Source organism: Leguminivora glycinivorella, chromosome 14, assembly GCF_023078275.1.
Source record: "Leguminivora glycinivorella isolate SPB_JAAS2020 chromosome 14, LegGlyc_1.1, whole genome shotgun sequence".
NCBI classification, from domain to species: domain Eukaryota; kingdom Metazoa; phylum Arthropoda; class Insecta; order Lepidoptera; family Tortricidae; genus Leguminivora; species Leguminivora glycinivorella.
This window is the reverse complement of record NC_062984.1, coordinates 11,339,075-11,362,714: the sequence shown is the minus strand read 5'-3', so window position 1 is coordinate 11,362,714 and position 23,640 is coordinate 11,339,075. Positions and strand designations below refer to the sequence as shown.

At 37.1% G+C, this 23,640-nt stretch overlaps 1 protein-coding gene across 2 annotated transcripts in view; it reads left to right on the top strand.

Annotated features, from left to right (window-relative positions):
• The window catches only part of LOC125233221, a 59,201-nt gene that overhangs the window by 17,219 nt on the left and 18,342 nt on the right, over positions 1–23,640 (top strand). For both annotated transcript variants that reach the window (XM_048139137.1, XM_048139136.1), the window contains exon 2: positions 1,955–2,096. In XM_048139137.1, the coding sequence (XP_047995094.1) occupies positions 1,955–2,096 (142 nt within the window). The remainder of the gene's footprint in view (positions 1–1,954; positions 2,097–23,640) is intronic.

The window sequence follows — 23,640 nt, the reverse complement described above, 5'->3', positions numbered from 1 at the left end:
AGAATCTCCATAACAAAGCGGCCTGGGAAAACAATCTTTATAGCACTATTGTCGATTCACACAATTTCTTATTGAGAAACTGGATGTTATTATCCATTTTGTTATGATTTCTTGTAGGTTTTATAGAAATTATAGGAGTTTACTCGTCAGTAGATTATCGATCCTTTTCAATTTTGCAATGAGTAGAACCAACAGACCTAATATAGTACTTGGAAGCACTAGAAGGTGTAGGTAGAATAGATAGGTAGATATATATTTTATGAGACAGGATTTCTGGCTTTAACAGTAAAACCTGTTTAAATTAGAATTTCGATGTTGACCAAGACGCCGAGGACTCGAGCTAACTGTAACCCTATGTCACACCAGCATATTAGAATATTCCAGTTTTAATAGGTGATTTTTCGTTATTACCACAGAATATATAATAGTACAAGTACAGAAGGCTCACTCCTTTGAAGTTCACAAAACGCCGCCATTCTAAATTCTTACCTACATTAACAAACGGACCGCACGCGTGCAGACGACATTGAATTCTATTGCGCCGCGCGAAGGTCGTCGCCACTGAATGGGCCGCGAACTCGCGGCCGCTGGCATGTACTTGTAGCGCGGTGAAAGGATCGCGGAGTGAGCCGCCCCTGTTATTACTTAATTATATACTAAATTCCTCACATCATATTTTACTTAAGTATAAGCGCTTCTTGGAACTTCTAACACTCAACTTTTTCGAGAAATTCAGCCTCTTCAATTTAATTTTGTTTTCATCCCCCAGAGTTTTTATGATGCTGCATATTATTATTCGAGCTCAACCAGAGGCTCCAGCATTGAGAGTTTATGTTACAATATTATCAACCTTATATGCGGACACGGAATCATTTCGTGGATTATACAATACAATACAATACAAATACTCTTTATTGCACACCTCAATACACGAAACAACATAGCAAGTATAAACAACAACTTAAGAGGTAAAACAAGAGGCGGTCTTATCGCCGCTTAGAGGCGCTTATTATATCTATGTTATTGTTATGTTACTGGTTGCCATCTCTTAATATTATTCTATTTTGGCTCAAAAAGAGGACAAATGTAGACAGTCAAGAGATACCTCGATAAATCGGTCTTCATTACTATCAATATCAGGATCTGCACCGTCATAGCGAAACTCTGATACCATTCACATGATGAATACATGTTAATTTCCTCCGTAGAACAATTTCATCGGTTCCCACTGTATGCTTTCGAACCAATTCGTTTCACGGCTGGGAACGGCTCAAGAATGCGTGTGTAGGAAGCTTTCGGCTCTGTAATTACCCTTTGTGAAGTTTCGTGGCTGCCGCTATTCCTTAAATTCGAGATGAATAATTGTTGCGTATTTGCAAATAAATGTCCAGATATTGACATAATAAGTTTGATTTTTTTTATTGGGAGCATTGGCAACTTAGCCATCAGCTCAAACATACAATATTTAATAAAACAGAAGAAACAATTAAGTACAGGTATAACAATTTTGACTTTTTCGCATAGACGAAGACTGAAATTCTATTATCTTTGCTTTTTCGAGTAACGTTTGTAAGTCATAAATTGTCTATGATGTAGATAATAAAATAAAATGCACACATAAAATTTGTATGATCTTTGGGAAATGCCAATATTATGGCAGATGTCTGAATAATTGTCAAAACAATTATGAAACAATTTTACAATTTCGGATAGATGAAGATTTTTCTTAGGTGTTTTGCACGGTATGGTTGTTCAATACCTACATACGACTAGTAAATCTATAATAGCAACAGTTCTGTCCTATTTATCGGCTTTCTGTAAAACACCCTATAGCAATGTATATCTACAGCTGAGCTGGACTACATTTTACTCTTACTTACATACCATCCAATATTGCGTCCACTGTTGCTTCACACAAAACGTTGAGTTTAATAGAGTATAATAATTGTTTCAGACGTACGCAGGAGCTGAGAGCTCGTCGGGCATCAACCCGCAAGCTCAGGCCATTCTCGACAGCCTCAACACGAAGTACTACTTCTACACGCGGACGAGGGGGCTATTCCGGATCTGCTACCCTAAGGAGCGGCCTCCTACAGGTTAGTCGACACTGACATGTTCTCGAGTTTCCTAGAACAGCGGTGCCTTCTTATAGCGGCCGTCTCCATCATGTCTCCATAATCTATCCATACATTTATAGGGAGATGGCTGCTATACCATCATTCTTTAGATCTTTTGAAAGAGGTTTTCTGTTTGGAAGACAAATAGTTAGTAATACATACTTGATAACAGGTATGGATATAATCGTGCTAAATACCATCTTCATCGAAACATTGTATGGACTCAATTATAATTACACATTCCGTAATTTCTCAGAAACGCCACAAAACAATCATCACAGTGTTAACTCTAATGAACGCCCATGGTAATGATCATCTCAGCCTATTGGAGCGTAAACTGAATTCTACCGAAGTGTATACTCAAATACTCAAGAAATATGACTTACAATGGTATGATATGACTTTCATTGCTATGGTCAGTGGAACAGGTGTGCGGTTAATCGCTAACTGTTGCTAATAAATACAATAAACATAACGTCCTAAATAACTGGTCCCATTTGTATTGGACTACCAATGTCATTTGACCACATTGTAGATTGAGTATTACGCCTAAAAAATGTTGGAAGGTTATTGAAAATAAGGTTTAGGTTACCTTGACTTGATTTGATGATATACACCCTGTTTTTATTGAATTCCGTTAATTTTAAGGGATGGTTCTTTAGATCAAATACAATTAATTTCTCTAAGAAACTAGCGTCTTAACTCTTGGTTATCGAGTTATTAAAAAAATAAAAATAATTACTGAACACGTGTGTGACAGCCTTTACCGCTTCTCAATGTTATTTGTTTTGACATGTGCCGTCAATCACTTGATACTAACTTGAATATTATTCTTAAGGGTCTCTCACACTAATTAATTCATTTAAGTATTATGTATGAAAACTATGAAAAATATTTTTTTGCGAATTTAACTAAAAGTGTTATACAGGGTGGTTCCTGATAACGAACCTAAAGACATGACGAATTTAACGGAAAACATAAAACCACGGTGTATATGGTGATATTTCCTTAATTGTAAAGATTCATTTGATTCTGGGTGTTATGTTAGATTTCTACCAGGAAGTGTAAAGTTAAAGTAGTTAAAAACAAGATTTATGCCAGAAACAAATAACAAATGAGTCAATAGATAAAATTGCTATGCTAGTAAAAAATCAAGCCCCTTCAACTAACGGAGGTTCTTTATTGACACCTTAAATTTGCAGCCGATTTTCACTTTCAATCGTCATCCATCAAACTAAAAACCGAAATTATAAATTATAGAAAGCGATACATGAAACGAGCTCAGTGTCTCAGTACCACGCCTCGGCCCATAAAAAAAAGTAGTCATGAGAATTAATAACACATAGATTCGTTTTAATTTAACGAGATAGTATTAAATGTGTTAGATTATAGTATAACGCGCCGAGTTTTTAATTAATTTAGACCTTGACTGGGAGGCGATTGAAATTAGTGACAGCGTGTTAGCAAACTCGTGACTTCCATACTACAATAACAAACTCAATTGACATTGTATTGGACATCTCCGTGCATACTATTGAAGAGTTGAAGATAATAGAAGAAAGTTTGTGTCATATAGGTATAGACGAATAGGTGCAATGTAGCTACTTCTGAGAATTACGTGAAAGGTCAAATAGGGAAAGTGCACCCATCATAGTCTGGTAGTGCATCTAATCAATTTAGTTATAACTACAATCAAAGTGGGTTTAAGTACTTATACTTATTTTGGTACCCTATAGTATTTGATCTTCATTATGTCCGTGGTTCATGAACTTTTCTTAAATATTTTTGGGTTATTGGTATTCGTTTGCTTCCGGTCCGGCCAACGTCGCCTTCGAAAGTGGCCGGACTTTAATTACCTCTCATATATTCAGCGCGAGTAAGACGCGCCTAACGCCGACGGCCATACTTGCAAGGTTGGACATCGATTTTGTACATGAAAATGTTTTGTATGCAAAATAGTTCCTAAGGTCTAGGTCGTACGTGGATATTAAATTCGTCTTTGCCCCGACTTGATTAAAAGTTTAGATTGTGTCGATTGACCCTTTGTGTAAATTTAAGTTCTGCAAAATTATGACATTATTTCGGTAGCCGTGTGTGACGGACCGTATTACAGTAGAAGCACGCGGCGTTATTTGACCGCAAGAATTGCAAGTAGTAATTTACGTGAGCATGATGATGTTTCTCAAGCATGCAAAATGTCAATATCTCAGTCAGTATAACCATTACAAAGATTTTTAATTTTACTGTTAAGTATTGCCATTTGAAGTATTGACTTCAAATTATCAGCACTCATTACAAGATACATATTTATGTCTAACTAGGAGCAATAAATAGCATGCTAGCTGGTTGCATTGCATGCTCTTTAACTGTAATTTCTTATATCATCAATTTATTAGAGTTAGTTATCATAAACATTTTATGAGCATCATGCAAGTATTATGAAATTTACGAATGTTAAAAAAAATGTTTGATTTGTGCCTATCGTGATTTTCCTCTTCTTTACATAAGCATTTACCAGCGGTAGAACTCTCTCCGGGTGTATAACTCTACAGTCGGACAGTCACCTCTAATAATAATTATGTTTCTATTAAAAGACCGCAAAAATATTTGACACGCTCGTGTCGTGTCATATACTTTTGCAACCTTTGTTACTCGTATGTTGTATTGACTGTAAATTCGACTGTATACATACATTTAGTAGTAAACCGATACCAACATGATTTCGTGCTACTAACATATTATATTGTAGCTTTTGTGTATGGTACACATTGTTAGTCTACGTACATAGCTGATGGTATGTAGGGCTCGCCTGCGTGTACGCATGTACGTGCTGCGCACTGCGCCAAGGCCCAAGGCTCTGCGCGCGAATCACGTTTAGATTGTCACTGCGCCGATAACAATGACACAACTTCAAGGGTGCTCAGCTAAGAATAACGTTCGTGCTAGGAAAATAATAGATAAGTTTCTTAATAATAGATAAGCTGATGAAGACATGATTGAATCGTTAGTTTACCTTATTTCACTCCATTTTCTTCATCATCTAGAGAAAAACACAGTTTTTCGGAACTTATGTGCGAAATGTCATTTGATATTTGCCAGTCGCTTTTCGGTGAAGGAAAACATCGTGAGGAAACCGGACTAATCCCAATAAGGCCTAGTTACCCTCCGGGTTGGAAGGTCAGATGGCAGTCGCTTTCGTAAAACTAGTGCCTACGCCAAATCTTGGGATTAGTTGTCAAAGCGGACCCCAGGCTCCCATGAGCCGTGGCAAATGCCGGGATAACGCAAGGAGGATACATACATACTAGAGAAAAACATACTTGCAGTCAGGATATGACCAGTTTATATGCCAATGTTGTGTTTTTAGTCTTGCATTGTTTGACTTAGCACATAAAACAACACAGAATTGCGAATGAGTGTGGTAGGTGAGGCGGATAAGGGACAGGTCTTCATTGAGTAGGTAACTGTTGACAAAACTTCGTTGCAGATGATATGCATATTACATTATTACATTATTATAACGACTCTCCTTCATTCTGGTTTGTTCAAGTGGGTGTAAAGATCGATATTGCCACTTTGGAATCTAACATTTTGAATTAAACGGTAATGTTGAAATCGCTCGTCTGTAAGATTGTCACAGATCGCAGACAATAGGTCCGCCACTGCACTTCAAGTTGACCTGCAGAGGCCATAACCTTGACCGCTCGTTTTTGAGGAGTCCTTCGTAATTGGTGAGCTATTGTCGTTTTACCATGCTGTTTGAGTCAAGTTGACCTTCGTAGCTTCTAACGGTTGTTGTAATGGTTAGTTTAAGCTCCCAAGTTAGATAACAATCGAATCTACAAGCTAAATTGAAGTATTACTTGTCTGGGCTGTTGGTATAATGGCCTATTGACCGTAATTATATTTGACGATCAGTCAGGCCCAGGCCGTTGGTGCTGGGTCCAAAACCCGGTAAGAGCTTTTGTGTGATTAACTCGGATATGTGCTTCGAGTCATATTAAATTAAAGTAAGTATTTCAATTATTTGTACCAAATGTACGGTCACGGACTTTAATTGTTGATCCACTTCTAGCTCATTTTATACTGGAAAACTCATAGTTAAGCTATGACATTCCAGTATAAAATGAGCTAGAAGTGGATCAACGATTAAAGTCCGTGACTGTACCAATACCAATGCAATGCATATCCTCGTTCGTTTGTCTCTTATGTTACAAATTAGAAACATTGTCAATATTGTCATGAATTCGTAAATCAGTATGTGTCTTTGCCTTCATGTTATGGCTAATTTATATCATACCTACCTATAACCAGGCAAGCAATTATGGTCGCTCGATAAGTGATAAAATAGCAGGCCGTCCCAATCGCACTATATGTAAGTGCGATAGGGACGGCCTGATATTTTATCGTCTATCGCGCGACCATGCTGGTTGCGCAGATGTTTTGCGTCCACATGTGTGTTCTTGCTTGTAGTGTTATTAAAATCACGGCTCAGCGGACAAAACATTCGCATTCACTTTCACCGCATCCGGATAAATATAGGTTCATTTATTAAATTACAATATCAATTAAATTTTCCACATCGTCAACGTTGACTTCGTCATCAGCTATTAAAGAAAATAGTTACTATAATTTGAGCAACTGTCGACTTATTAGTAACTTAACAGCATTCCGCTTCTGTCTAGACTGTAACGTCGCAGGCGCAGGTTTCGAGACAATACACTCAAGTATTCGGTTAAGCAAGAACCAGCTTTGATGCATGTTAGCAAACGGCCATATTAAAGCCTTGCGTCACGCAAACCAATAACTCATGATAAAGTTAGTCATCACGCATACAGAATTTTGGATGTAGGTTTATGTCATGTAGGTATTAGGTACTGAGACAAATAGTTCAGGAAAGAAGTCAGTAACGTAATCGTATTCGCTCTCGACAAATAAAATAATACCTCTTATGTTGCGTCATCTCAATCATCTATCGGTTCCGGTGTAAACATAGGCTGCATCCTGTCATGTATTAGGGCTGAGCATCTATCCCAATAATATGTATGTTCGTAAGTATCTGATGCAACCAGTGATTTCATTAGTCTATTTACTTGTACTTCAAATGTTGTCAAAAATTACGGCGATATGTAATGTGCATGTAGGCCATCGTCTAGTTTTTGATCTTGCTAGGCCAGACTATCTATTATGACTGATCAAAAGACAATTTAGATTGACGAGTTGCAATAATAAATAATCGATCATGTGGCCGAGAACCAATTGAGATTGCATTAGATTCTCGGTTACAAATCGTCGTTTCATTGCTTTCTCGGTGTACGAAGATTATAATCGCTTTGTATCATTCTACAGCAAAAACGTTGGTGCGAGGTATCACAGGTGAAATCTTCGTTCTACAAACCGAGAGACAACCGGTCCTGAGACGGCTATACTCTCGTCTTGGTCGTGTGTAGAAGGGAGATGCGCGGACCTTTTTTATGGGCGATTAAGATAAGTTTGAGGCAAATGAAGGTCACGCCGAGCCCACGGCGGCATGCGGTTGGCTTCTAAAGAACTCTCCGGTTAAATTGTTACCTGAGCCTAATAATTATTTCAACACTAAGCCACTAAACATGCGATTTAGGTCGAGTAAGCTGGCTACTTATCGCTACTCGTTTAGGACTATTCAGTCGTAAGGTCACGTTTCCGCTGTATTCATTGTCACTGGGATGTTAATTGTTTAAGTTATTTGTGGAAGCGGATGACATCGGTACACTAATGGGCACTAAAGGGCACTTATGGTTTTTAGGAAACCGACAAACTTAAAGCAGGTAAACATCATTCTCATTGTTGGTATGCCAATGCCACCGCTAAATAATTAAAAAATACTAATGAACACAAGTTAAATTATAATCTATTGAAAATATTTCAACTTGTGCTGTCTTAAAGTAGTCACACTACTATGTATATAAATTAAAACCGAAATAAATTACACATATGAAAGAAAAAAGTGACCAAGTCCTCTGGTGCCTGAGGCTGGAATCGAACCAGCGTACTTTCCAATCGCGGGAAATGCCTCTTAATCCGCTCGGCCACCCAGGTCACAGCTGTCGAGGTCGAAATTATCTCTCATATGAGTAATCTATACAAGGACTCGTAGCGCCCTCTGTCCATCCCTAGGGAAGTACGCTGGTTCGATTCCAGCCTCAGGCACCAGAGGACTTGGTCACTTTTTTCTTTCATATGTGTAATTTATTTCGGTTTTAATTAAAAAATAATCCCATGACTTTATCAAATGCGTTATGCTTGTCTGTATTCTCCGTATACAGAAGTAGATGCCTAAAGGTAAAGAGGTCACGTGGCGTGTGTATTTATAAAAACAATGTATGTATGGACAACGGTACAAAGACATAAGATAATTACAAAACAACAGCTCAGAACGTACAATGAACATTCTTACATTCGGAATGCTGTCCTAGGCTAATATCCCTTAAAGAGATAAGGTCTGTGAGTCATTTACTATTGCTAAGTTTCACTTTGTATGGAAATTTTACTGGTGGAGCATAATAAGGTAATAAACAGTTTCTTAATTATGATTAAATACTGGGTAAGTTGCTAACTCAGCTTACCAAATCCTGATTTTTTTTTATACTACGTCGGTGGCAAACAAGTATACGGCCCGCCTGATGTAAAGCGGTCACCGTAACCTATGGACGCCTGCAACTCAAACAGTGTCACATGCGCGTTGCCACCCCATTAGAAACTTGTACATTCCCTTTTGCTGTGTTAAGTACACAGTAAAAAGGAGTGTACAAGTTCTAAGGAGGGTTCGGGTTGCGTTGTTCAAACTGAAATTGTAAATAAATTATATATTGAGCCTAATTTGCCTTAGGGACGTGCATTTAGGATACACGATAACACGACTATGCATAAGAACATTTTCAAGAAAAAAAATATCACATTTATTTAAATAGAAATCATTTATTCGTGACAAGTGACAACAGAAATTATTTACACATAACACAAAAAGATAGGTACTTACATACATAATAATTGCCACGAAATGGTCGCGTCCCGACTCAGCATGGTGTTAGCCTGGGAGGGCCAACGCTGATCTTCCGTCGGGGCCATTGCGAGTGAAAACACGGAAAGCACACACACATCACAAACAGGAAGTATAGATAAAAAGATGCAAAAAAAGTACACAATTTAAAATAAAACAATATTTTAAGACAACTAGGGAACAAATCAAATTATTGAATATTTTTTGATTTGTTCTGTTTTTCAAGTATAGTCACACTACTATATATAAATTATAAATTGAAATAGATATCATACACGAAAGAAAAAACGACAAGGCCCACTGGCGGCCGAGCCGGGAATCGAACCCGGGTCTTCAGCTTACGCGGCTAAATCGCGGCGAGTGGTCTAGTGGTAAAGACATTAGCCGCGTAAGCTGAAGACCCGGGTTCGATTCCCGGCTCGGTCGCCAGTGGGCCTTGTCGTTTTTTCTTTCGTGTATGATATCTATTTCAATTTATAATATTTCCAGAGTTTATAATTAAAATTATACATGTGTTATTGTCGACTGTGATATTTACTTGGTGATACGGATTCTGGACAGAATTTCACGTCAGGTAGATAAACGGTAATGACTAATGAGTCAGTGGTGAAATTTTACTGCGTGTATCTTGATGTTGTGGCCAATGCTTTGGCATTTCCTCATGGCGAATATGGTGAGGGTGAACTCATGACTCATGACACATATAATTATATGTCTCCTTTCCATTTTAGTGTTGATTGACAAGCCTCTTTCTGCTAGGAAGCCTTTAGAAACCTACTACAACCCAGTAGGTACTTATATTTATTATAATACGTGTACGTGTCATAACTATCATAATACTAACAGCAACACTTAACGACCATCGGTGGACGTTATGCCCTTGTAATATTTTACGTATTACAAATGTACAGCTTACAGTGTTGCCGATGGTACATTATTATGTTTAGCGATATTTCTGAACTTGTAAGGCAGTTTGCAATGCGTGCAACAACCCATGCTACAAGACATTTATGACCTCGAATTTAGAAATTAACTAAATGAATACCTACATTGTAGGCGTCGCAATCAACTTCTACTTGCATTTCAATATTTGCAATTGTCAAAGTGCGCAAGGTTAAGCCTTGTTCTCGCCTAATAATTATCAGCGATTAGCATTGTATACAATACCGACCACGCTGAATTATTTTAGCTATGTATTAGCATAGATTAATTAAATAAACAAAGATTGGTAACTCAGTACATCGTGTAGCGACCTACTTAACGCGAGTTATCGTCGCTGGTACCTCTTAGTTTTCGAGTTATTTACAGATGGCGCTGTTTTCAATGTTAAAAAGTGCCACCTAGTGAGATAATAATTAATTACATTGCCGAGTAACCACATCTGAATATGATTCAATATTTTGAGCCTGCGGCACCTCGTTTTTTGGCTTAGGGGTTAGAGTATCTGACTTGCATTTTTGAGATCTCAAGTTCGAGACCCAGCTCCGGTTTTTTTTTTAATGTGTTTAAAAAGAATTATGTTGTTGTTTTTCGCTTTTTTTATTTTTCTAGTTGAATATTAGAAAAATAAGTATGATGTGAAGTTGAATCATACAAAAGTAAGTATGAATTGTTCGCGCCTACTTGTTGTGTGTTTGAATCATAGAAAAGTAAGTATGAATTGTTCGCGCCTACTTGTTGTGTGTTTATAAAACCCATAGGCCCATAGGGAGGTACTTATCTACCTACTCTACTCTCCAATCACTTATGTGACGTTGTCTCTTTCCAAAGACCGATGTGCAAGTTTTATCGCCCTTTACTGTATTTATATAAATTTATCGGTACCCATAAGTATTAAAAATCTTTATTTAGGCACCTACAGCTATACAGTCAAGGAATTTGATTCCCTGCCCATTTAATAGAATCGTTGTTAGAAATACGTATATAGTATTTTATTTTATTCCATATATCTTTGGTTATACTTACCTAGTATTGAAATGTCAAATTACTTAGCACTGTTTTTGACATTTCAAATTAACTCGACCAAATTATGTAGGTTGCTTATAGGCGTATCGTCCGAAACTAAACTTAACACGTGTTTCTAATTTAGTAGCGTTGCTCATGTTTTATGCATCATCAAAGCAACGTCTTCATCTAGCTAGATCTTATGGTTTTTTGTGTTTCCTCGGAAGAAATCATTTATATTGGTCCCTAGTATCACTGTACAAAGTGGCTTGCTTTTTGCATAAAGTGCAGCTTTTTTGACCACAATTTCGCCGTAAGCCTTATATCTCTTTTCGTTTTTGTTTCACTATTGATAGCTAGCCAAGGCGCGTAAAACTAAATCCAGTGATAATTTTGTCTGTGACAAGAAGTGAGAGGAATAGTTCCCGTCATAGTTATCATTGTTATCAACAAACAATATTTCTTTAATCTTCACAAAACATTAAACTATTTGTTATAAGGGCCCGCGCAGACGGGCGACAAAGTCACTCGACGACTTTTTTGTCTCTGTCGTAACTCCTTGCGACAATTTCAAAGGTGCGCACACGGGAACGACAGCGATGCAACCACAGACTACTATGAAGATACTACGGACGCAACTTTTTCTTTTTTCATGAAATTAAGAGCCTATCCAAAAAACATTTTTGGTACTTCAGAATAAGTGTTTAAAAGTTTTGATCAACTCGTTAGAATTTTACAACCCGGCATCGTTTTCCTCAATATTGTAGGACTATTCTTTTAAATTCTTGTCATATAAAGTCGGTCTTACCTCTACTTCTGAAGAATTGAAATTAAACGACAGGTATCAATGTCGACTTCAACAATCGGCATTTAAAATTATATTTTTTTTTTCCAATAATAACATACGTTTGCCCAGGCGGTTGAGTGATAACTGTCAAAATGACAACCGACCGGCGACTATTTTGTCACCGTGTGCGCACTTGCATTGAAACATATAGAGAATGAGACAGTTACGTCGCAGGCTTGTCGTCACTCGTCGAACCCGCAGACAAAAAGGTTGCGTTGCAACGTGTGCGCACTTTCATACTAGCCCATAGACCGATCTCCGCAGACAAAAAAGTTGAGTCGCCCGTCTGTGCGGGCCCTAACGCATACTTTGCAATTCGCAGGAGATACCAACGCCTGGACAGGCAACACCGACCGGGTTAAACGTCAAATTCAATACTAAAAGACGTTCAAACATATAAGCCAATTTATAAGTTCATTAAAAATACAGTGATAAATCTTTAATAACTTAATCATAACAATAGTGAAGTGTCAACCAGTGACTTATTATATAAAATTAAAGACTTGGCTTAAAGGTCTCGTAACCAGGCCAAACGTCAAATTCAAGCTTCGTGCGTATATCATTTCAATAATGTGTTATAAATATTAAAAATGTAAAATATAAGGAATTACAGTGATGTATCGTATTTTAATTAAAATGAGAAAGTGTTATCATAAGTTTTCATGCAGCCTAAGAAGCCAAATATTGACGAAAAAACTACGCCAACCGTCAACGGAGTAGCGTTCAAGATTTACAATTATAATAATTAATTAGCGTTTTTTACAGATGAGTATAGCTTACTTAATATTTAAGTGTAGTTTTTCAGATTATTTGTCTAGAACTAGTAACTGTCATAGGTTATTTTTGTGTTTTCTGTTTGTAAACATTTGAAGTACATAATAGTATTTTAACTTCCATATTTACATTTTCTTTGTTAAACCAACTCGAAATAATAAAACCTTACTCACTGCTATCCCGTGTAACTTGCAACAAAGTGAATTACAAAGTTTGTTATATGAAATCTTGTTAACAAAATCAAGGATATTTTTGTATCTTAATCACATTATATCCTGTTATAAGCCCTAATTAATATATTTTAACAATACATTTAGACTTCAATATCTCACATGATGAATAATGTTACAGAACAAACTACCAAGGTTACAACACACCGGGATGTGATGGTGGCTAGAATGAAACAAACACAAGCCTCAAAAATCAGCAATCAGCCAACCAAGATGTCAAGTATGAAGACCTGCAAGGACAACGGGATGACCTCTAGGCAGTCATTGATCGGTTCCAGCAATGCCAAGAGATACATGAGCAGGCATTACAACGCATCCGGGACCTCGAGCAGCAACTGCAGGAGTCGGATTCAAAATGGTATTGCAAGTATTGCTCCGGGAACTCCGCTCTGGCTGAAAACAATTTAAGTATATTTGCTGAATATAATATATTTGATTTAGATGTGGTTCATGACAGTGCATCATGCTCCCCAATGAAAGACCCTGTAGATTTAAAACAGTCTGTGCACATAGAGGGCGGCAGTGATCCCAGAGTGACGTTGAAAGGGTCAAATAAAATTAAAAAATATCTAAAGCTAAGCAAATTCAAAATACATCAAAATGTAACAGCTGCCTTAAGCGATGAGCTTCTAAACTGTCAATACCAACTTGACCTGACAGCACAGGAGTTGAACCATCGCTCCGATGAATTTCACAAATTAGAATTGAAACTAAAAGACCTGAATAATAGGTATGAACTGACAAGTAAAGCATTACACGAGTACATCTTTTGTGAATAACGTTCTAGATCCATCGAGCGTGTACCCTGTGTGCATGGACTCGCCTGCGCCCGCTTGTTCGAGCCGCGCCCGAGCCGGCTTAGCCCCGCTCCCACAAGCCCGCGCCCGTGCGCCGTCGCGCCGGCTCCGTCGCCGTCGAGCCTTCTGCAGCTGGCGCTGTCGCGGCTGGCCGCCGAGCCTCCTGCAGCTGGCGCTGTCGCGGCTGACCGCCGAGCCTTCTGCAGCTGGCGCTGTCGTGGCTGATCGCCGAACCTGAGCCTCGGCCGCCGGCCCCCCGCCGCCGCTCCGCCCCGCGGCGGCATTATATATATTTTTTCTTTAGTTGAGACATCAAGAGTCTTTTAAAACTCTAAAGTTATTTTAGTTATTTTTTATTTGTATCAGTTCGTTTTTTTTTTCTTCATCATGTATATTTTTTTTATTTTTTTAGATATACCTTGACACTTAGAGACTCTATACAGTATCTCTAACATCTCTTATTAAGCATAGTAGCTTTGTACTTTGTATAATTTATTGAAATTAATTTCCATAGAGCAGTCTGTTAATATTTTCTTTATGAATACTTTTGCATGTGTATTTTGAAAAAAAGTGGCTGAGGCGTAGGGTTAAAGCCGGCGTAGCTTTATTTGACGTTCATATCATTGTAATATGCCTACTTGGAAATAGTGCATTACGATACAAGTGCGTAAAAATCGACACGAGTTACGAATTTCCTTTTCGCACGTGTATCGTACGACGTTTTTCAGTACAGATGGCCCTCCGAAGTTTAGACCTGACATATACTCGTAATGAACCACTTCTCGCACTAGTGCGTAAAAAAAAACACCATCTGTACTGAAAATAAATATTTCAATGCATTTCAACACTTAGCATGATAATTAAGAAACTTTTCAAAGAATTTAATTAATAAAATTGACTTATAATATATTGTTTTATTCCACATTCATATATTTAAAAAAATCTGTCGTGCTGATATATGTAGCTGTTTGTGGTAAAACATTTTTATAGTAATAAAAATAAAATAATCTGAAAGTAATACTTCCGTCTTAGTGCGTTTTCACATTATACGATCCGATATCGGATGCAGGACCGATATCCCATATATTTAAGCCGCCATTTTTGATTTTCGCCTTTGAAATCCTTCCTGACATCCGCACTTAGGGTTGTAATATTTTACGTAGCATATTTTGCCTATTCTGGGATGTACGTCCAAGATAATTTAGAATAATCGTTAAAACTTGTGCAAAAAAAGAACAAATACTAATGATAATGAATGTGCATATTGAGAGTCAAGAGTATTGTACGCCAAATTCTGGCAGATTGTGATGTTACAAAATACTAACCCTATCATCAATTCATCATTTATAAAGTCGCCGTCAATAGAATTTGTGAACAATGTAAACAAACCTTGTACGTTGTCAAAATGTCTTTAATTTTCATTCTAACTCATCAGATACTGGCTAAATCCAACCTTTGAAATAATAAAATTGTGCTAAAATATTGATATTTTGTATAATGGTTTGTTTACATTGTTGGCAATTTCTATTGACAGCGATTTTAACTACTCACATTCGAACAATAAATAAATTGAATTTAAAACTTATCTTCAATATGCCAACTTTGTTTAGCATGCAGTGTTGTGCATCTTGCATACGCGCCATCTACCGGATTATAATGTTTGCTATTAGTCATCAAACGTACAAAACACTTCCCATGAATTGAATCTGATTCAAGTACCCGATTGGTAAAAAATGACTTAATTGTTTTTGTTAATTTCGGTGTTATATAGTGATAATGTTGTACGATCATGTTCCAAATTTTGAAATAATACGACTTAGGTCATTTAAATGAAATTATTTCGTGAATTGAACAATACCATTTGTCGCGAGAGTATAGTAATGCCATCTATTGTTTTACGAGTCAAACATATAAAACGATGTACTGAGTTACACGTCTTCCTTTATTTAGTTTAGTCTATGGTATTAGGTAGTAGCTTTTTTGTTCCGTAGTTTACATTAAGTACTTGTTTAATACATGGCTGGATGGTCACACGAGTACTTTGGTGAATGTTAATTAGGCACCTTTTAAATTTTCTTTAAATCAATATAGTGTCGTTCACTAACACCATTCAATTCTACAGCGATCGGAATGTATTTACTGCATGTAATCTGAATAAGCAATTGCAAATGTTTTCATATGATACTTTGTGTTGTCTTTCTTTCCTTATTGATATTTTGTAATATTGGTTCATTGATGTCGGTATCTTGTCGTAATTGGTTCTCTTTGAAATGAAATGAAATGATATCTTTTATTTCAGACAGATGTCCATATTTAGGTAGGTCTTTATGCACATATTTTCTTGACTGCTATTTGAATCTTTGTTTATAAGTAGATAAATATTTAGTGTAAAAAAACACACTGCTTTTTCTTCTTTCTCTTATGAGTTATAACGAGCAGCGTGGGGTTGGGATTCCTTGTAATTTTGTGCAAGAATACGACTATAAAGACGACGTGCGAACTTGCATGCGATTTTAGTTACATTGCGGGCTTTTGAGGTTACATACAATTTTGCACAGCCATAAAATTCCGCAATGTAATAAAACTCGTATTATGAGAGTTCTCGTACCGTCTAAATGGGCCCTAAGTCAGTTATAGTCAGTTCTTAGTTGTCTTTTTTGCTATCAGCAAACTAACCTAACCAACCTAACCAAACCAAAAACAAAATCACTTTGAAGCAACTCTTGCTAGCCTACTCCATCATTTGTACGGATATTTACCAAGATTATTATATCTCGGCACGTCATTTTTAGAAGACGAAAATTACGGAAGGACGGCCAGTTCACACTTGTGCATGATTTTATACGGGGCTTTTTTGCAAGCTATATCACAGACTAAAGTATTTGAAGTGAGCTAAGCAGACTGGTAAAAAATAATGATTCAGATTTATTGTTAAAGGTATTAGAAATCAGTGATTTTTGAATATATCTCGGTCTGAGCGACGGTGTTAGTTATATTACCTCTATATAGTACACCGCAGCATAAACATAATTTTGTAGTCTCCTGAAAATGAACGATTGAAAGTAACTAAATTGTTTTTCGTACAAGGCTACGTGGTCAAAGAATGATGTCATGACATGGCTATCATGTTGACTTGATGGCGGCATTGTGGCAAGCAAACAGATTTAATACCCGTAATTACCAGATTATCAAGAAAATGAGGCTCTTACGGTGTCATTTTTATCAGACGTTAATTCTTTGACTAAGGGCATAAATTGCATCCATCCTGTCAAGGGTATGTATGTACAATTTGTGTACAATGTAAATTATGCTATGTCGGTCCCCAATTAAAGTTTTATGGATAGTGCTTGACCCATTTTAGGCTATCAAAACCACACGCCAAGCTCTGAAAACGCGTACAGTCAACCAATTTCAATCCTAGGCCACTCTAGAACCCTGTCCTATATTGACACCGTGCTGTATTCGTCAAAGAAGTCACTTCGACGTTTACTGTGAAAAGGTTAGGATTCAAATCAAATTGGTTGACTGTTCCTACGCTTCATTCACTTTAGGCATTCGTAACATAAATTAAGACGTTAAATTCATCTCACGTGTCTCAAAAAGGTGCTATAAGGCTAATTTTTTTTTTCTAAGGTAGCTAACTTTTATGTTTTTCCTACTCGGAATCACGAGTCCTTTCGACTTTACGAAATAAAGATTTTCATTCTTTTCTCGCGAAAATGCCCATTGCATAGTCAGTGTTGTCTACCATACTTAAATTTATGTGCTTAATTTTTTGATGTCATCTTGTTATATTGGTGAGCAATAAAGATTATTTGTATTGTATTACGAAAAGAAGAACAGTCCAGTACTTTGTTCTATAATAATGGATCAATATAAAGGTTTTTGTTGCCATGTAATGAAAATGTCTTGGACGGATCTGATTCCGATCCAGAATTCAATTATATTCAATTCCAAAATCCAGCTTTTTATTTTCGTGTCAAAAAATATGATCAACATAAGGAAGGAAGGAAGAAGAAGGGAATAAAATGTTGTCCGTACATGTTGCAATAATCACATTCAAAACATTTTGCGGTCAAGCTGTCAATTAGAAGGTATTGTTCCACTGTTAACCAAGTTAATGATGCATATTATGTGCGAAGACGCGGCATTGAGGATTTCGCAAACTGTATCTACGTCCAAATCTAGTGTTGCAACTAGTGCATTCTATGCCAAAGTACCAAAGAAAACACTTCTTGGGAATTAAAAACTTCATGTGTCGAATGATAATGTTAATTTAATAGTATACCTTCAAGTCGCATAAGAGGCTGTTAATATCTAAAATATGCACGTTTACAGCGGTATCACAACTTTCGCCAGAGCTAAACTTCCGAAGATCAGCCCCAACTCTATCCGCCGAACGACGGGTCCATATTGGCTCATATAAAATTATTTGTTATAAAATTATTGTTTATACCGATTTGTGCTCCGAATGATCATTTCTCATAATTTTACTTATCATAATTTTGTTTCATTATTATCAATTGTACTACTATCACTGTTCATAAAAATCATTTAGCCGAAAATTTTTAATCATAAATTCTATACAAATATTTAATAACATTCATAATTTTGTGTTTAAGAAAATCATTCATCATACAATTATTTAAAAAGTTTTGGAGAAGTTCTATGAAAAGTGTGCGCCATTCATAGAAGCGCGCTTGGAGCTTTTACAATGACATATACAATTTGCATTAAAAAGTCGTTTCTGGTTTGATCACGGTCAACCTAACACGCTCCTCCTCGCTACGCTCGTCGTCGCACCTAACTGGACTGTCACATGTGATTTTTGTTCTGTTAACAATAATATGACGATAAATTATATTACTCGCAATCGTTATGACCAATAAGTATATAAGAATTAACATTAGTATAAAATGTATTTATGATAAATGACATTATGAACATAAGTCATTCGAAGTTACGATAGTTATTAACATAAAATTGTTATAAGTAATGATCATTATAATGTAAAATTGTATGAGAAACATTTTCGGACTACCAATAATCTATTTACCAATTTTATATGAACTTTGGCGCACCCCCGAACGACACCTATTACGGATGGCCAACAATACAACGTCAATCAGTCGACTCAATTAGCTTTTTTGACTGCAAAATCTTCACTCAACCTTTCGATATGACAAAGCCAACCGAGCCGATGTCACTGGGTTAGGGTAATCAATCGATTCGACTGACCAACGTCCAACGTCACACTGCAGATTACTTATAAAAGGTCTTATAATCAAATTAACATTGTAACGGTGATAGACGGTGATTATTGGCGAACGACCACAGCGGTGGCTGGGAAAGAATGTTGCCCGAAACCTAGTGGATCTAGTTTGGATACTTGATCAGACGAGTTAGAGAGCTACTTAAGGCAGTTAGAAGGCTAGGCTAGTATGCTGCATTCGGTATGCACCGACTTTCGGTTTAAGTTATGCAGACCTATGTTAGAACAAATATATCGTTTGGATACCTAAGATGGTGGAATTCTTGTGGAAATATAATCCTAATTATTTTGGGTATTGCTTATACACTTTCATATTTTCAATTAAACTATCGAGAAACCTTCAATTCAACTTATACGGATTATTGTTTTTTAACGTAGCTTCTTGACAATATGTTGAAATTTGCTGCGACGTGCATGGCATCCTTGCAAGTTTACATCGGTAATGCACAATCAATCACAACGATATTATCACTTCATATAGCTCGGCATGCGTGCCGACTGTCCAATCCCGTTGCTTGACCGTTCGCAGCCACGCTCAGCAGACACGAGCTTGTATGCTCAATCCGCGTCATGCCATTGCTCAGTGCACGTGAATCGTACCCCGAGGCAGACCACTGTAAACATGAGGACTGACACAAAGTACTAAAAATTTGTTGGGTCAATACTGAGATCCACACACAATGTTTTTTCTCAAACATGGTATGAAATATTGATGTTATGTGCCTTATAACTGGCAGCGAAGTATGACGTTGCAGGTGCGGCTAGGACGATTGATAGATAATGGAATTTCATACAAACCTTGCAGGCCAAGGCCGGCAAAGTCCTCTTTTTTAATTTCCAAACACAGATAATTGTGACATAACATTCAGGTATATAGACGTGCCGACTGCAACTGGTACGGGCCCTAGACAATATTTGATTTTGGGTGCGTTTTCATACAAAAAAAAATTTTTTCGTTTTTTTTTGAATTTTTTTTAACTTTTTGTTTTTTATAAGCGTATACGGGGTACCAAAGGGGAACGAAAATTCGATTATTTTTGCGCTACGACGCACCGTTTAGGAGATACAGCCATCCAAAGTTACTATTTTCAGTAGACTTTATTTATTTCATACCATGTTTGAGAAAAGCACTATACATACCTCGGCGGGAAATGGGGTTGCCCGTCTATATGTCTTCGGCCGGCAACCCCCTTTGTCCCGGCCTCTGTAGTAATGTACTATAACTTCTGCTTTTGTCGCATGTTCATGTTTGTTCAGGATTGTCAGAAATAGTCTTTTTATCTTTATCTAATTTAAGCAACACACAATTTTCGAAAATATAGGTATTGTGCTGAAAGTGTGAAATTTTGCCAAGATGCATTTTCATTCTCGATATTGTTTCGGTACAAGTAAAGCGAAAAAATTGGTTGTTTCTTTATCTACGTATGGTATAATACCTTCTCTTGTTCCTTTTTTTTTATTATTCTTATGATTATTGAGACTGTGCTGGATTAGAAGATTAGAATTCAGTGAAGCGTAAAATATAGTGTTCTGTTCTATTTAACCTATAATCCTCTTAACTTGTATTTCAATTACTTTGATGCTAAGCAAATAAGCGGAGAGCACGTTTATAATGGTTCTGTATAGCGATGGACGCACAAGCTCATGCATAGCTAATGGGGACCCTCGGGCCGATTAGAGGCAAAAACTAACAGGTATCTGCATGCTATGCAGATGTCTGTTCCAGGGACCTGGGTACGCAACCAAATGCAAAAACGCTCACGATAAAATCTGTTTCGTAGCTATCTATCTTTATCGCTCTTGCGTATTGGCGCGACAGAGCCAGACTACATTTCTGTCGGCTTCTGGCGTCGACGATTGCCACTCGGCTATACGCCAGCTGGTTATATTAGCGTTTTTGCAGACAAGCTATGGTGTAGCGTTGTTTGACATGATTGTTAAGTGGGTCTTGACAGTTTGGGATTTATCGATTATTACATAAGTACTTTCTTTACCGTTTTATTGTGCGAAAAGCGTCATATTATATTTAGATTATGTGCGTCTTGAGGCATTTTTTTTTAACTTTGCTATACTAGTAGTAACCTAGAGTAACCTATATAATACGCTATTGTATGCAGCTTACAGTAATTATTTAAAAAAAAATCTCGTAATTTATAAATATGTAGGTATTAATTCTTAAAGAAGGAAGTATGCAATACATTTAATATGTGATTAATGCGACTATCGACTGCTGCTCTTGCGCAATTTAAATGAAAAATAACATTTTTACGTTTTATAACTGTTTATTATATTTTGTGCACTTTCTAATGTTCACATAGTAATATGAAACGAAAGTTCAAAAAACACAAACAAACATATGCACAAATAATATTGATTGAAATTATATGTCTGCCTATACATACAATCTGTCATTATATCATAAACTAATAATTTAAAAAAATACTTCAGTTAACTAATGTTTCCTAGATGTAATTCGTTTCAAAAAACCACATTCAGAAAAACTACTTATATGTAAAATTATAGTTCTGTTTATGACTCACGGCCTTTCTTCCCTTTCATAACACTGTGTTATGTACGAAGTATCCGAAACGTCAAGTCGTTTAGCTGTAAGCAAGGATGTTATAACATACATTACAAGTGATTCATATTTATTTGTTACTTATTGTTCAATAATAACGAAATTAAATTACAGTTATAATTTGTAAACTATGAGATAGCTGAAGTAGCTGTAAGTTGAAATTGATATTTTCCTGGAGCAAAAACGTTTGCTATTGACTGTAAAGTAGTGTAAAGCTACTAAAGCGGATCTTTTAGCATCGAAAATCGTCTTACCTTTAACACGATGAACTGACTACTCGCAGACGAATAATTGAAATATCCGCAACCCACATAACGTCTTCTTCTTCTTCTCGTTCCCTCATGGCTGAGGATCGTGACCAACAGTGATTTCCTTCCACTTGACGTGGTCTAGGGCCATATGGACTGCTATTTGCATAGAACCACAGGCTTTCTTCACGGTGTCAGCCCGCCTTATCGGTATTCCACCCCTGGAGCGTACATATAACTTGTATGAGAACTTAGGGAAAGTTCCACTAAATTCTGGCCAATAAAAGTCATATTCGGAAAGTCACTTAGGAAAAGTCAGGGAAGCTCATAGTGGTCATGGAAAGTCAGGGAAAGTCAGGGAAATGATTTGGAGGTCAGGGAAAAATTTGGCACCAAGAAAAAAAATCAAAAAGTATTGAAAAAAAATATATGATTTCTTGGGTTGGCCACGTCCATGACACCAAAGATGGATTCCCGGTAGTAATTTTAAGGCAACTTAGAATTGTCTCTTTAGACTTTTTACGACAAATAAATATAGTCCATCCCAGTGATTGCTAATGAGGGATATCTTCATGCTTGACCTTAATTTATCAGGCCCAAAATCCAGATTTTTTTACATTGCGTGCCCCACCCACATATTCCAAAATGGCGAGGGGGTCGGGTATGAATTCAGATATTGTGATTCAGATTAACTGGAAAGGTGCTTTTGCTAGGGCGACGTGAAAACGACAAAGACAAAGTTATGTCGCTGTCCAAATCCTAAGTATCTAATCTATCCGATCCGACAATCCAAAGCGGAGTTCCTTAAAAAGCCAATGGCCCAAAACGTCACATAGGTGCGCAATTTTGTATTAGTCAAAGGAGCATAGGAGGATAATAAGCGTGATGATTAGAGAACTTTAAAGCACTTGGAAACCTAAAGGCATGTAGTGGCAAAACACCTAAATGGGCATCCCGACGCTGACAACAGAGAAAAAAATTCGCGCTCGTCGTTCGCGTTTACTATTTCTACACAGGTTATATATTTTTGTTACTTAGTCAATACTTCGCACTCACTATACGCTCGAAATCTCGTTTTCATTTCAAGCCTGCTTTCCTGACTCTGCTCTGATAGGCTAGGTACCCCATTTTGTTTGCTATGTTATGTATATAATAACTACTATCAGCCCCAGGGCCGTATAAAAGGGGAAAAATTTTCGCGCTCGCTGCGCTCGCGACTTTTTCCTGCTTAGACTATCCAAGGGCGCCGAAACTCAAACTCGCTTTACCCTGATATCCCTCATTGAGAGTGCACGGGCCGGCACTGGTATAGCCAAAAGTAAATGGCGATAACTACCAACCAACTACATTTTATTTCGTTAATGTTAGTCTTATAAGACCAAAAATTAAAGTTTAATAGTTAACATAAGCTGCCAGAGCTCAACGAGGGTGCGGTGTGCTGATGACGGGAGGACTTACGGAACTAACTTGTTCCGTCTATTGTCCTTTGAGTCGTCGGCAACCCGAACCCTCCTTAGAACTTGTACACTCCTTTTTACTGTGTACTTAACACAGCAAAAGGGAATGTACAAGTTTCTAATGGGGTGGCAACGCGCATGTGACACTGTTTGAGTTGCATGCGTCCATAGGTTACGGTGACCGCTTTACATCAGGCGGGCCGTATGCTTGTTTGCCACCGACGTACTATTAAAAAAAATAAAGGAAAATAAACCCTAGGTATAAAAGTATGAACTGCCTTGCAAATTTTAATATTTCGTACTTTAGAAAACAAACATATTCCAGAAAAAAATTGGC